Consider the following 15,320-nt stretch of genomic DNA (forward strand, 5'->3'; position numbering starts at 1 on the left):
TAATTTGTGTTGATATTGCCTGACTTGCATTTAAAGATAGTTAACTATTTGCACGGGGACAGTGAATATATTGTTATTGGGAGAATGTACACAGAATTTTGTGTTCAGCACTTTTCTTTTGCATATTGAGAGGATTTGCGTTACAATATTTTGAGTTATTTTCAATTAATTGCAGTGCAGTGCAATTTTCTGTTTATTTAATGCTTGATGTGTGTAGTAGGAAGAATAATTTCTTTGAATTGATGTGGATTACTCGTTAGAATTGTTTCACGTTCCGAGCGTTGGAATTTTACTGTTGTAGGGAGTTCGATCACATAAACGCAGTCAGATCACATGTTTTAGGTCCCCAGTACCACTTCCTACAGTGACAATATTCGGGAACTTTTTTTGTTAGGTCCCAATTACGATCGGTTCACCCGAGCAAGATTAGCAGAACTGATGTTATTACGGAACATTAGTGCTCGGCAACTGAAGGTTGGCATTCCTACAGTTAAACCCAATCATTCACAATAAATAACAGAACTGCAGGAAGATATAGCCTTGTACGGAAAGGAAACGTTGACGACATACAGCTCACACAAGAAGAGGACAGAAGCTTTTGAAGTGTGGTGCTACAGAAGAATGTTGAACGTGAGATGGGTAGATCGAATAACAAATCAGGTGTTACTGAATAGAACTGGAGAAACAAAACTTTATGGCAAAACTTTACGAAAGGAGTGATCAAGGCTTCATCGCAGTAAGCGCGTTCAGATGGCTGTTGGTTGCAATAGTTATTCAGAGGTGAAGAGACTTGTGCTGGATATACTAACATTGGAGATCTCCATCAAACCAGTCTTCGAACTCATGGTCAAAACAACAATATGTTTTATTGATTGGCGACTCCATGGAGTGCTGTGTGCACCACGACCATATATGTTATATTAAAAGGAAGGTCAGCGTTGGCCGTAATATTGATGTTTTATTGTTTATTGAATGTGTACAGCACCGAAGATGATCACTGTGTGACCGAAAATCGATTCTGCTATCAATAAAACATCAATATTGCGACCAACGCTGACCTTCCTTTTAATATGTTTTATGTCTTACATTTGCAGAACAGGTACAAATTACATATTGCTTACGTCCTACAACGACCATGCCGTGCCCTACCCTGTCCAGAGCCGATGGTCCCACAGTCCTGTTCCCGGTCTTACCTGTGACCCGAGTGCTTCCCTCCTCACACAGTTGTAGCAGAGCGTCTGCAGTGTCTGCGAACATGCCCAGACTTTCTGCTGATATATGCCGTTGCCGACGCCGTATGGTGGGGGTAAATAGCAGGTAAATTTCGAGGATGGCCTTCGCAACCCATTACCAGACTTTTTGTAAGAGGACGAGTAACAAAGTTATTCGTCATCGTCTACTGCTCTAGCATTGCGAATAGGGCTATTTCCGTATCGTGTTTCCCAGCATACGTGACACAAAAGTAGCTAAACGACGCAGTTCTAGTCATGCGACGGCGATTTGGGTGGCAATTTTGTAAAGACTGGCGCAACGGAAGCTCTCTGAACAGCGCCGACAGATAATCAGTGGGAACGACTAGTGCCTGCGCGGGCAGATATCCTTCAAATAAAGGATGCACCTCCACGGATTTCCTATTGTTTGGGGACGACGGGACGTTAGGACGCTACCATGACATTTTCTGTCCGATTCTTTACAGTTACTCTGCTGTTGGGTGCAGTCGTATTCGTAAGTATTTTTGAGACTTTATTCCATATGCGATAGATTGCATATATTCTATTGTTTCAGTGTGCAACTACACCGAAGAGCCAAAGAAACTGACAGATCTGTGTAGGGGCCCCCGCGAGTATGCAGAAGTGCCACAACATGACGTGTCATGGACTTGACTCATGTCTGAAGTAGTGCTGGAGGGAATTGACACCATGAATCCTGCAGGATTATGCATAAATTCGTCAGAGTAAGATGGGGTGGAGATATATTCTGAGCAGGACGTTGCAAGACATCACATATATGTTCAATAAAGTTCATATCTGTGGTGGCCAACGGAAGCGTTGAACCTCAGAAGAGTGTTCCTAGAGCCACTTTGTAGCAATTCTGGACTTTTAGGTTGTCACATTGTCTTGCTGAAATTGCCCAATGGCAAAAGACATGAATGGATGCAGGCGATCAGACAGGATGCTTACGTGCGTTTCACCTATCAGAGTCGTATCTAGACTTATCATGGATCCCAATTCACTCCAACTACACACTGCTCATACCATTACAGAGCCTCCACCACCTTGATCACTCCCCTGCTGACATGCAGGGTCCACGGATTCATGAGGTTGTCTCCATACCCGTACACGTCCATCCGCTCGATACAACGCGAAACGAGACTTTTCCGACCAGGCAACATGTTTCCAGTTATCAACAGTCCAACGTCGGTGTCGACGGGCCCAGGAGAGGCGTAAAGCTTTGTGTCGTGTAAGAGGTACACGAGTGGGCCTTCAGTTCCGAAAGCCCGTATCTATGATGTTCCGTTGGATGGTTCGCACGCTTTTTTGTTGGTGGACTAGCACTGAAATCTGCAGCAATTTACTGAAGGGTTGCACTTCTGTCAAATTGAAAGATTCTCTTTAGTTGTCGTTGGCCCCGTTCTTGGAGGATCTTCTTCTGGCCGCAGCGATGCCAGAGATTTGATGTTTTACCGGATTGCTGATATTCACGGTACACTAGTGAAATGGTCCTACGGGAAAATCCCCACTTTATCGCTACCTCGGAGATGCTATGTCCCATCGCTCGTGCGCCGACTGTAACACCACGTTCAAACTCACTGCCATTGTAGCAGCAGTAACCGATCCAACAATTGCGCCAGACACTTGTTGTCTTGTATAGGCGTTGCCGACCACAGCGCCGTATTCGCCTGTTTCCATATCTCAGTAATTGAGTACGCATGCCTACGAGTATACCAGTTTCTTTGGCGCTTCACTGTATTACACGTCTTACGAGGTGTCTTTAATCAGAAAAATGTATACATACTTAAAACATCATTTGCGCAGAAGAGTGCGCCGCTATAAATAAGGATTGAACAAAAACGTGGGACCACCGCAAGGAATTCCTGTTTGAACATAAATATAAATGCAGATGATATTGGGGACCAGGACAGTGTTCTGTGTCGCGTTGGCTGCATGTCTCGGAGCTACATGAATTCGAACGTGGGCACACTGTTGGCGCTCGTGTGATGGGTGCTTCCGTAACCAAGGTAGACAAAGCGTTCCGTGTTTCAAGAGGCATACCAGGGGAGCACTCAGTCACAACGCGGATGCAAGTGTGTGTTGAGTGATCGGGACAAATGGTCGTTGAAGAGGATTGTGACGAAAACTGAGAGGACGATGGCAGCAAAAGTCACTACAGAACAGAATGTCACACCCTCGAACCATGTCGGCTCCAAAACAACACAAAGGGAGCACCGTAAACAGGGTATTGCAGGGCGAGCTGGAACTGTAGCCATAGAAAAATATTTCTCTTATTATTATTGCTAGTATAAGACAATACGTGTCGTTTACACATTTTTATAATTCATCTGTGTGAATCCCGATGCCTTTAATGGTTCCGAAATTTTTTAATGTTAACACCTTAAACGACTATTTACAGCCGGAGTGGACGAGCGATTCTAGGCACTTCAGTCTGGAACCGCGAGACCGCTACGGTCGCAGGTTCGAATCCTGCCTCGGGCATGGATGTTTGTCCTGTCCTTAGGTGAGTTAGGTTTAAGTAGTTCTAAGTTCTATGGGATTGATGACCTCAGAAGTTGTCCCATAGTGCTCAGAGCCATTTGAACCTTTTTTTTTTTAATTTTTTTAATTTACAAACACATAGAGGAAAGTCTTTTTTGGCGTAGGGCGTAGCAGAATATTTTGTAGAGATGTTGTTGTTGTGGTCTTCAGTCCGAAGACTGGGTTCGTACAGCTACCCATGCTAGTCCATCCTGCGGAAGCCGCTTCAATCTACAAGCATTTGAATCTGTTTACTCCATTCAGTGCTTCCGCTCTCTCTCTCTCTCTCTCTCTCTCTCTCTCTCTCTCTCTCTCTCTCTCTCTCTCTCAATAATTTTTAACACCCACAATTCCCTCTATCACGAAGCTAACGATCACTTTATGCCTTTATTCCTCTTATGTGTACCATCAACGGATGCCTTCTTTTACTCAAGATGGTGTAGCACAAAGTTCTTTTTTCCTCAGTTCGATTCAGTATCGACCCACTAGCTGCTCGAACTTCCCACCTAAACTCCCTAGTGGATGAGAGGGGAGTGAGACAGACGATTTTATTAAATCTGTACATTGAGCAAGTAGTATAAGAAACCAAAGCGAATGCCGGCCGCGGTGGCCGAGCGGTTCTAGGCGCTTCAGTCCGGAACCGCGCGACTGCTACGGTCAAAGGTTCTAATCCTGCCTCGGGCATGGATGTGTGTGATGTCCTTAGGTTAGTTAGGTTTAAGTAGTTCTAAGTTCTAGGAGACTGATGACCTCAGCTGTTAAGTCCCATAGTGCTGCCATTTGAACCATTTGAAATCAAAGCGAAATTTGGTGAGGGAACTAAAATTCAGGAAAAACAGAAGAAACTTAGAGATTGGTAATGATACTGCAGTTCTGTCAGATACAGAAATGGTCATGGTAGGTGAGTTGAATGGAGTGGACAGTGTTTTCAAAAGAATTTACAAGACGGAAATCAACAAAACGAAAAGAAAGATAACTGTAAACAGTCCAATTAAATCAGACGATAGGGAGGAAATACGATTAGACAATGAGACACTGAGAGCAGTCGATGAATTTTGTTCCTTGGGCAGCAATATTACTGACATTGGCGGAAAAATATAAAATGCCTGTGGCACAAAAATCATATCCGAAAAACGTCGAACATAAATTTAGGGATTAGGAAGTTTTTTCTGAAGGTATCTGTATAGAGCGTAGACTTATACACAAGTGAAACGTGGACCATAAGTACTTCAGACACGGAATGAGCAGAGGCTTTTGAAATGCTATGGTACTGAATAATGCAGTGTATATGTGATTTGCATGACGAATCTCCATTGTCGATTTTATCGATAACATACTAAGATAGCTTGATAATCTGACAGTCTGTGTTCAACGTTATGCATAAGCGTGTGGCGAATAGAGCAGCTGAAACTGATTATTAGATACAGGATCAGGCAGAAAAGACAGGCTATACCAAGTACACGAATCAAAAAAGTTTTGCATCACCTCGGTTCCCAGATAGACGAAGATAGACGTTGAATGTGAATATTGTATCACAGACACAGTCCCTTTGACTGTTCAGAAATGTCACTAAATCCGCCCAGTGATGTAAACAACCATGCATGAGCAGCGCTATTAGACCAGATCTGACAGCCGATCAGTTCCAGTCATTCCACCAGGAAGGACGTACACTGCTCGTGTTGTCTGTAGTTCAACCATGCCTAGACGGTCAATACCGCGGTTCGATCGCGTCCGCATTGTTACTTTTTGCCAGGACGGGCTCTCGACAAGGGAAGAGTCCGGGCGTCTCGGAGTGAACCAAAGTAATGTTGTTCGGACATGGAGGAGGTACAGAGAGACAGGAACTGTATATGACATACCTCGCTCAGGCCGCCCAAGAGCTACTACTGCGGTGGATGACCACCAACTACGGATTGTGGCTCGGAGGCACCCTGACAGCAACGCCACCATTTTGAATAATGCTTTTCGTGCAGCCACAGGAAATCGTGTTACGACTCAAACTGTGGGCAAAAGGCTGCATGATGCGCAACTTCACTCCCGACGTTCACAGCGAGGTCCATCTTTGCAACCATGACACCATGCAGCGCTGTACAGATGGGAACAACATGCTGAATGGACCGCTCAGGATTGGCATCACGTTCTCTTAACCGATGAGTGTCGAATATGCTTTCAACGAGACAATCGTCAGAGACGTGGATGGAGACAATCCGGTCAGGCTGAGCCGGCCGGAGTGGCCGAGCGGTTCTGGGCGCCACAGTCTGGAACCGCGCGACCGCTACGGTCGCAGGTTCGAATCCTGCCTCGGGCATGGATGTATGTGATGTCTTTAGGTTAGTTAGGTTTAAGTAGTTCTAAGTTCTAGGGGGCTTATGACGACAGCAGTTGAGTCCCATAGTGCTCAGAGCCATTTGAACCGGTCAGGCTGAAAGCCTTAGACACACTGTCCAGCGAGTGCAACAAGCTGGTGGTTCCATGACGTTGTGGGGTGGCGATATGTGGGGCTGACGTACGCCGCTGGTGGTCAAGCCGTAACGGCATTACGATATGTGAATGCCATCCTCCGACCGATTGTGCAACCTTATCGGCAGCATATTGCCGAATCATTCGTCTTCATGGACGACAATTCGCACGCCTTGTGAATGCGGTCCTTCAGGATAACGACATCGCTCGACTAGAGTGGCCAGACATGAACCCTATCAAACAGGCCTGGGATAGATGGAAAAGGGCTGTTTATGGACGACGTGAGCTACCAACCACTCTGAAGGATCTACGCGGAATCACCGTTGAGGAGTGGGACAATTTGGACCAACAGTGCCTTGATGAAGTTGTGGATAGTGTGCCATGACGAATACAGGCATGCATCAGTGCAAGAGGACCTGCAACTGGGTACTGGAGGTACCGCTGTGTACAGCAATCTGGAGCACAACCTCTGAAGGTCTCGCTGTGAGGTGGTACAACATGCAATGTGTCGTTTTCATGAGCAATAAAAGGGTCGGAAATGATGTTTATGTTGATCTCTATTCCAATGTTCTGTACAGGTTCCGGAACTCTCGGAAACGAGGTGATGCAAAACCTTTTTTGATGTGTGTATATCGTTACATTTTAGCAGATAATATGTCATATTTTATGACGTCTCCAAATAATTTTAATAGTTACAGCTGCCGATTCGACGTGGCATTTTTTGTAATGGAACATATTTTCGAAGAAGACTTTAGTGACATAACGTGTGTGGAGCTTCTACATCTACATGGATACTCTGCAAATCACATTTAAGTGCCTGACAGAGGGTTCATAGAACCACTTTCACAATTCTCTATTATTCCAATCTCGTATAGCGTGCGGAAAGAATTAACACCTGTATCTTTCCGTACGAGCTCCGATTTCCCTTATTTTATTTTGGTGATCGTTCCTCCATATGTACGTCGGTGTCAACGCAATATTTTTGCATTCGGAGGAGAAAGTTGGTGATTGCAGTTTCGTGAGAAGATTCCGTCGCAACGAAAAATGCCTTTCTGTTAATGATGTCCAGCCCAAATCCTGTATCATTTCTGTGACACCCTCTCCCATATTTCGCGATAATACAAAACGTGCTGCCCTTCTTTGAACTTATTCGATGTACTTAGTCAGTCCTATCTGATAAGGATACCACACCGCGCAGCAGTATCTTAAAAGAGGATGGACAAGCGTAGTGTAGGCAGTCTCCTTAGTAGGTCTGTTACATTTTCTAAGTGTCCTGCCAATAAAACGCAGTCTTTAGTTAGCCTACCCCACAATATTTTCTACGTGTTCCTTCCAATTTAAGTTGTTCGTTATTGTAATATCTAGGTATTTACTTGAATTTACGGCTTTTAGATTAGACTGATTTATCGTGTAAGCGAAGTTTAACGAGATCCTTCTAGCTCTCATGTGGATGGCCTCACACTTTTCGTTACTTAGGGTCAACTGCCACTTTTCGCACCATTCCGATATTTCTTCTAAATCGTTTTGTAGTTTGTTTTGGTCTTCTGATGACTCAATTAGTCGATAAACGACAGCGTCATCCGCAAACAACCTAAGACGGCTGCTCAGATTGTCTCCAAAATCGTTTATATAGATAAGGAAAAGCAAAGGGCCTATAACACTACCTTGGGGAACGCCAGAGAGCACTTCTGTTTTACTCGATGACTTTCCGTCAGTTGCTACGAACTGTGACCTCTCTGATAGGAAATCACAAATTCAGTCACATTCAGTCAAAAGACTTCCGGAAATCCAGAAATACGGAATCGATCCGAAATCCCTTGTCAATAGCACTTAACACTTCATGTGAATTAAGATAGTTGTGTTTCACAAGAACGATGTTTTCTAAACCCATGCTGACTGTGTGTCAATACATCGTTTTCTTCGAGGTAATTCATAGTGTTCGAACACAATATATGTTTTAAAATTCTGCTGCATATCGACGTTAACGATATTGCCTGTAATTTAGTGGATTATCCCTACTACCTTTCTTGAATATTGGTGTGACCTGTGCAATTTTCCAGTCTTTGGGTACGGATCTTTCGTCGAGCGAACGGTTGTATATGATTGTTAAGTATGGAGCTAATGCATCGTATTACTCCTAAAGGAACCTAATTGCTATACAGTCTGGACCAGAAGACTTGCTTTTATTAAGTGATTTAAGTTGCTTCACTTCTCCGAGGACATTTACTTCTACGTTACTCATGTTGGCAGCTGTTATCGATTCGAATTCTGGAATATTTACTTCGTCTTCTTTTGTGAAGGAATTTCGGAAGGTTGTGTTTAGTAACTCTGCTTTGGCAGCACTGTCTCCGATAGTATCTCCACTGCTATCGTGCAGAGAAGGCATTGATTGTTTCGTGCCGCTAACATACTTCACATACGCCCAGAATCTCTCTGGATTTTCTACCAGGTTTCGAAACAAAGTTTCGTTGTGGATACTGTTATAGGCATATCGCATTGAAGTCCGCGATAAATTTCGTGCTTCTGTAAAAAATCGCCAATGTTGGAGATTTTGCGTCTGTTTTCGTCTGGTTGACATTTGTATTGCAGACATAACTAAGAAATAATGATTTAGTATAGGTTCTTTCGAAATATGGCCAGTTTCAAAACATTCAATTTGAAAGCTGGTCCAGTACGTACAAGAGTCAGTGTTACAATGGCATCAGGTCAGTGCAGTTGTTTATTAGAGTTTCAGTCCCAGATCTGGTTGCATGTCACATGTTATCACCTCAGAACAGAATTCTATGTGTCGTTTGTGTAACGAGCCAGCGTACCTTCGCGAAAATTGTCCGCAGTGGGTCTTTGTTTTGAACAATATACTAAAACAGCGTACCAGACAACAACTACAAGATATGAGACCTGCCGTTAATGTACAGGATAATAGAGGAGCCACGAAAATTGAGTGTCTTATTTGACGACTTCCCTCCTTTGAGTAAAGAAACAAGAAAAGCATCACTAGATGAAGAGACTGGTAGTGACGTAAGTGGAAAGCACACTTAGTACCAACCCGTAACTACTACCTAAGAAAACAGTATAACAGTGGTTGACGCGGGAATTTGTCGAAAAGTTAGTGGCCCAGAAACTGGAATGTAGTATCATCTCACTACAAACAATCCTCAGAAGAAGAAAACGCGACCACTGGGAAAGGAAACTTTGAACTCAGAAGAAGGAGAAGGTGGTGGAAAACCATCACAATCCCCGAGAAAGTAGAAGTCTGATATAGTAATGAATTTACTGACCGTACTTGAGATGGAAGCAATAAATCAAGTGCAAGCTGTGGTATAACATTCACATCAACCACATGTAACAGACCACCTGAATCCAACGCCACAACAAATTGAATAACTCATCATGCTACATAGCAACGACAGTCGACTGAAACTTCAACAGTTCTGAATGAAAATGAAAACAACATCCAAGGAAGCCAAGTGAAATACACTCATAAATACTCTTACTGTTAGTAATGAACCAGCTGAGCACACTATTAGGGACAGTGGGAAAATCTCCGGCAGTCAGAAGTCACTCAAACACCAAAGTGGAGCAAAATCGTCAAAATTGAAGGCCAAACCAAATTAACTGTGAAGTTGGGTTATACGAGGGTTGCCCAGAAAGTAATGCACCGCATTTTGTTCTTCAGCAATTCTTTATTGAACATAATGAGAATTACACACACGAAAGAATGGTGTTTTATCTACACATCCTATTTTTCCACGTAATCACCATCCCGTTGTATGACCTTTCCCCAGTGTGAAACAAGGGCGTGTATGCCCTGTCGGTACAAATCTTTGTCCTGTAGGCGGAGCTAGTGCTTCATTGTGTGAATCACCTTCCAATAGTCCTCAAAATGTCTTCTACGAATGGCATCCTTCAATGGCCCAAACAAGTGGAAGTCCGAGGGGGCTAGGTCAGGTGTGTCGGGTGTGACAGCCGTGGATGGTCTCCCCGACCGCTGCAAATCGTGGAGCTCGGTCGAACCACCTTCTGATGGCCTCAACCTCCGTTCCCAGCGACTAACTGTAATTTTGTCGACATCAGATGCTCCATAGACTTTGCACATGCGTTTGTGAATATTCCCCACAGTTTCTTTCTCTGCAGTGAGAGATTCAATGACGGCACGTTGCTTGTAACGTGCATCACCTACAGACGCCATTTTGAAACTGTCCTGCAGCTACGCCGTCTGTCTGAAGTGAAGGAAACTTGTCGCGCTCACTCAGGAGACTTGAAATAATACACTCCTGGAAATTGAAATAAGAACACCGTGAATTCATTGTCCCAGGAAGGGGAAACTTTATTGACACATTCCTGGAGTCAGATACATCACATGATCACACTGACAGAACCACAGGCACATAGACACAGACAACAGAGCATGCACAATGTCGGCACTAGTACAGTGTATATCCACCTTTCGCAGCAATGCAGGCTGCTATTCTCCCATGGAGACGATCGTAGAGATGCTGGATGTAGTCCTGTGGAACGGCTTGCCATGCCATTTCCACCTGGCGCCTCAGTTGGACCAGCGTTCGTGCTGGACGTGCAGACCGCGTGAGACGACGCTTCATCCAGTCCCAAACATGCTCAATGGGGGACAGATCCGGAGATCTTGCTGGCACGATGTTGGGGCGTGAGCGGAAGACGGCCTAACGGTGTGCAGGACCGTAGCCCAGCTTCATGGAGACGGTTGCGAATGGTCCTCGCCGATACCCCAGGAGCAACAGTGTCCCTAATTTGCTGGGAAGTGGCGGTGCGGTCCCCTACGGCACTGCGTAGGATCCTACGGTCTTGGCGTGCATCCGTGCGTCGCTGCGGTCCGGTCCCAGGTCGACGGGCACGTGCACCTTCCGCCGACCACTGGCGACAACATCGATGTACTGTGGAGACCTCACGCCCCACGTGTTGAGCAATTCGGCGGTACGTCCACCCGGCCTCCCGCATGCCCACTATACGCCCTCGCTCAAAGTCCGTCAACTGCACATACGGTTCACGTCCACGCTGTCGCGGCATGCTACCAGTGTTAAAGACTGCGATGGAGCTCCGTATGCCACGGCAAACTGGATGACACTGACGGCGGCGGTGCACAAATGCTGCGCAGCTAGCGCCATTCGACGGCCAACACCGCGGTTCCTGGTGTGTCCACTGTGCCGTGCGTGTGATCATTGCTTGTACAGCCCTCTCGCAGTGTCCGGAGCAAGTATGGTGGGTCTGACACACCGGTGTCAATGTGTTCTTTTTTCCATTTCCAGGAGTGTATGTATGTATTAGCATGGAATCACAAGAGTGCTTACTTTTGTAACGTTAAATACTTGTGGAATTAAAAAATATGAACATTTTGGTGAAACTTCTTAGAAAAATTACATTGATATTGCCTTTTTGCAGTAAGTCGTCTGTGTAGAGGTCTTCGTCTTCTTTCCATTTTACTTAACTCGCCCCCACTATAGAGAAAATGTGAAAGAGAAAATTTCTCACCATTTGTACATCTTGTTTAAAAGTTTCATTCAAAGTAAATGTAAAAGTTTTGTAATACCTCTTCCTGAATAAAAACATATATTTAAAAAAATGTGGTTTTGTGGTAGACTGTTCGCCTGACACGTAGGCTGGGTTCGATTTCCAGTTCCAGTTTCAAATTTGCGTACGAGTTCTACGAGTATTTATTTGAAGCATAAACTACATACACATGAAAAAATTAAGTTGTAATGTTTTCTTTATTTAAATGATCTTAATTTATAAAAATCGTTTAAGAATTTTAGTTTTCAATGAAAACTGAAGTTTTGTGTGCGATACGTATTTAGAAATAACAAACATGCATTTCCAAACTAATGACAGATATTTGTTAATTAGCATATATTTGATGAATGTTGTACTTTAACGAAGCTCGTCCAGCGATTACCAGCCTGGAGCGCTACCAGCATTTTTTCATGTACTTTACGATTCACGGAGATGTTCGTAGTACATGTACCTCTGTTTAAAAATTTAAGTCCGCCTGGTATGAAACGCAGTCTACCCACATTACAAGAGAGCACTCTATCAAAGAGGCACTCTGCTCATCAAAGACGCTAGATTATTTTAGCTCATTAAAAAAGGTCCGAAAACTTTGAAGTCGACTTTCTCGAGAATTTTTGACAGTTGTATCGAAACGCTCTGAAAGATTGATATTTCAGTCCTGAATCCTGCGTCCCATAAATCTAAAATGTTACAAAAGTCCGATTTTACAATGTTACTTTTAATCCATCTTGCAGATCTAAAAGTGATTCTAGAGGAACCGAAACCGGTCATGCGAATAAACATTTTGCAATCAAAACGGATTATAACCAACATTGTAAAACCACTGATTGCGGTTATCCCATCAGACATTATGTCTGTTTTTGCAAAAAGTCCGATAGGCATATGGTCTCCATGTTAGAACTTGATTGTTCAACGAATGATGTGTACACTCTTTTTATTGGTGCACACGCGACGGTGCGAGATACCAATATGTTCCAAAACGCCGTGCATGGAAACGCCATTTTTCCGCGGGTTCATACCCCGGGCTCTGTTGGTGACATAAACGTAGGCTCAATTGCTTTGGATAGTCCTTGTATCAGCGACCATTTGTATTCCCACCATTAGGATCGTCTTACTGTAACCATCCTACAGTAGAAAGTCAAATTATGAATATTACACACTTCCTCCAGCTTAGACAACTGGAGCAGATCAGTTGGTTCTTTTTGCATTTGATGTGGTCTACAGTGCTCCTTAAGAGGTCTTATGCATGCACCATTTAGTTCACTGGCGATTCCCCAGAAAATGCGGAATACATAATTCCGAGATACAGGGGTTCAGCCTTAACTTACTGGTACACGTAAGATACGCACGTTAAATCCGCTATGAGGCAAACACGTAGTTCATGAAGTGACGTAGCACAGGGAAAAATGTTGTAAAATGTCTCCATCATCATCAGAAGGGTTTTTGGAAGCTTACATTTCTGCTGTATTGATGCACATGCAATATTTTTGTGCACATAAAATCCGGTCTGAGGTGTGAGATCATAATATAGTCTTCCGTTATTTCAGTTTCACAAAAGAAAATCGTCAAAATATTACTGACCCATTAAGTTCTTTTCATATGGGTGGGATGCCCTGTTGTAGAAGGGAAAAGAAAGGAACCAGAGGAAAAAATGCACTGTGGGAACAAAAAAAGGGGATTACACTCCTGATTATTAAAAAACTCTTTCTCAAAAGTAGTGTACCAACTGTCTCATTTTACCTTCCTCAGCAACTTTAAAATTTTCTCAAAACATGTGAACATATTCGCACTTTTTTATATGCTGAGAGAAAAGGAGACAGACGAAAAAGTATTTGTTGTTGTTGTTGTTGTGGTCTTCTGTCCTGAGACTGGTTTGATGCAACTCTCCATGCTACTCTATCCTGTGCAAGCTTCTTCATCTCCCAGTACCTACTGCAGCCTACATCCTTCTGAATCTGCTTAGTGTATTCATCTCTTGGTCTCCCTCTACGATTTTTACCCTCCACGATGACCTCCAATACTAAATTGGTGATCCCTCGATGTCTCAGAACATGTCCTACCGACTGATCCCTTCTTCTAGTCAAGTTGTGTCACAAGCTCCTCTTCTCCCCAATTCTATTCAATACCTCCTCATTAGTTATGTGATCTACCCATCTAATCTTCAGCATTCTTCTGTAGCATCACATTTCGAAAGCTTCTATTCTCTTCTTGTCTAAACTATTTATTGTCCATGTTTCACCTCCATACATGGCGACACTCCATACAAATACTTTTAGAAACGACTTCCTGAAACTTAAATCAATACTCGATGTTAACAAATTGCTCTTCTTCAGAAACGCTTTCCTTGCCATTCTCTCTACTTCGACCATCATCAGTTATTTTGCTATCAAAATAGCAAAACTCCTTTACTACTTTAAGTGTCTCATTTCCTAATCTAATTCCCTAAGCATCACCCGACTTAATTCGACTACATTCCATTATCCTCGTTTTGCTTTTGTTGATGTTCATCTTATACTCTCCTTTCAAGACACTGTCCATTCCGTTCAACTCCTCTTCCAAGCCCTTTGCTGTCTCTGACAGAATTACAATGTCATCGGCGAACCTCAAAGTTTTTTATTTCTTCTCCGTGGATTTTAATACCTACTCCGAACTTTTCTTTTGTTTCCCTTATTGCTTGCTCAATCTACAGATTGCATAACGTCGGGGATAGGCTACATCCCTGTCTCACTCCCTTCCCAACCACTGCTTCCCTTTCATACCCCTCGACTCTTATAACTGCCATCTGGTTTCTGTACAAATTGTAAATAGCCTTTCGCTCCCTGTATTTTACCCCTGCCACCTTCAGAATTTGAAAGAGAGTATTCCAATCAACATTGTCAAAAGCTTTCTCTAAGTCTACAAATGCTAGAAACGTAGGTTTGCCTTCCCTTAATCTTTCTTCTAAGATAAGTCGTAGGGTCAGTATTGCCTCACGTGTTCCAACATTTCTACGGAATCCAAACTGATCTTCCCCGAGGTCGGCTTCTATCAGTTTTTCCATTCGTCTGTAAAGAATTCGCGTTAGTATGTGTGACTTATTAAACTGACAGTTCGGTAATGTTCACATCTGTCAACACCTGCTTCCTTTGGGGTTGGAATTATTATATTCTTCTTGAAGTCTGAGGGTTTTTGTCCTGTCTCATACATCTTGCTCACCAGATGGTAGAGTTTTGCCAGGACTGGCTCTCCCAAGGCTGTCAGTAGTTCTAATGGAATGTTGTCTACTCCGGGGGCCTTGTTTCGACTCAGGTCTTTCAGTGCTCTGTCAAACTCTTCACGCAGTATCATATCTCCCACTTCATCTTCATATTATTCCATAATATTGTCCTCACGTACATCGCCCTTGTATAGACCCTCTATATACTCCTTCCACCTTTCTGCTTTCCGTTCTTTGCTTAGAACTGGGTTTGCATCAATGCTCTTGATATTCATGCAAGTGGTTCTCCTTTCCCCAAAGGTTTCTTTAATTTTCCTGTAGGCAGTATCTATCTTACCCCCTAGTGAGATAAGCCTCTACATCCTTACATT

The 15,320-nt window shown here is 43.5% G+C and overlaps 1 protein-coding gene across 1 annotated transcript in view; it reads left to right on the forward strand.

Moving 5' to 3' along the window:
* Window positions 1-1,613: 1,613 nt before the first annotated feature.
* The window catches only part of LOC124545405, a 56,010-nt gene continuing 42,303 nt past the window's right edge, over window positions 1,614-15,320 (forward strand). The window contains exon 1 of the mRNA XM_047124320.1: window positions 1,614-1,725. Coding sequence (XP_046980276.1) covers window positions 1,669-1,725 — 57 coding nt within the window. The 5' untranslated portion in view covers window positions 1,614-1,668. The remainder of the gene's footprint in view (window positions 1,726-15,320) is intronic.

Source organism: Schistocerca americana, chromosome 8 (genome assembly GCF_021461395.2).
Source record: "Schistocerca americana isolate TAMUIC-IGC-003095 chromosome 8, iqSchAmer2.1, whole genome shotgun sequence".
In the NCBI taxonomy this organism is placed as follows: domain Eukaryota; kingdom Metazoa; phylum Arthropoda; class Insecta; order Orthoptera; family Acrididae; genus Schistocerca; species Schistocerca americana.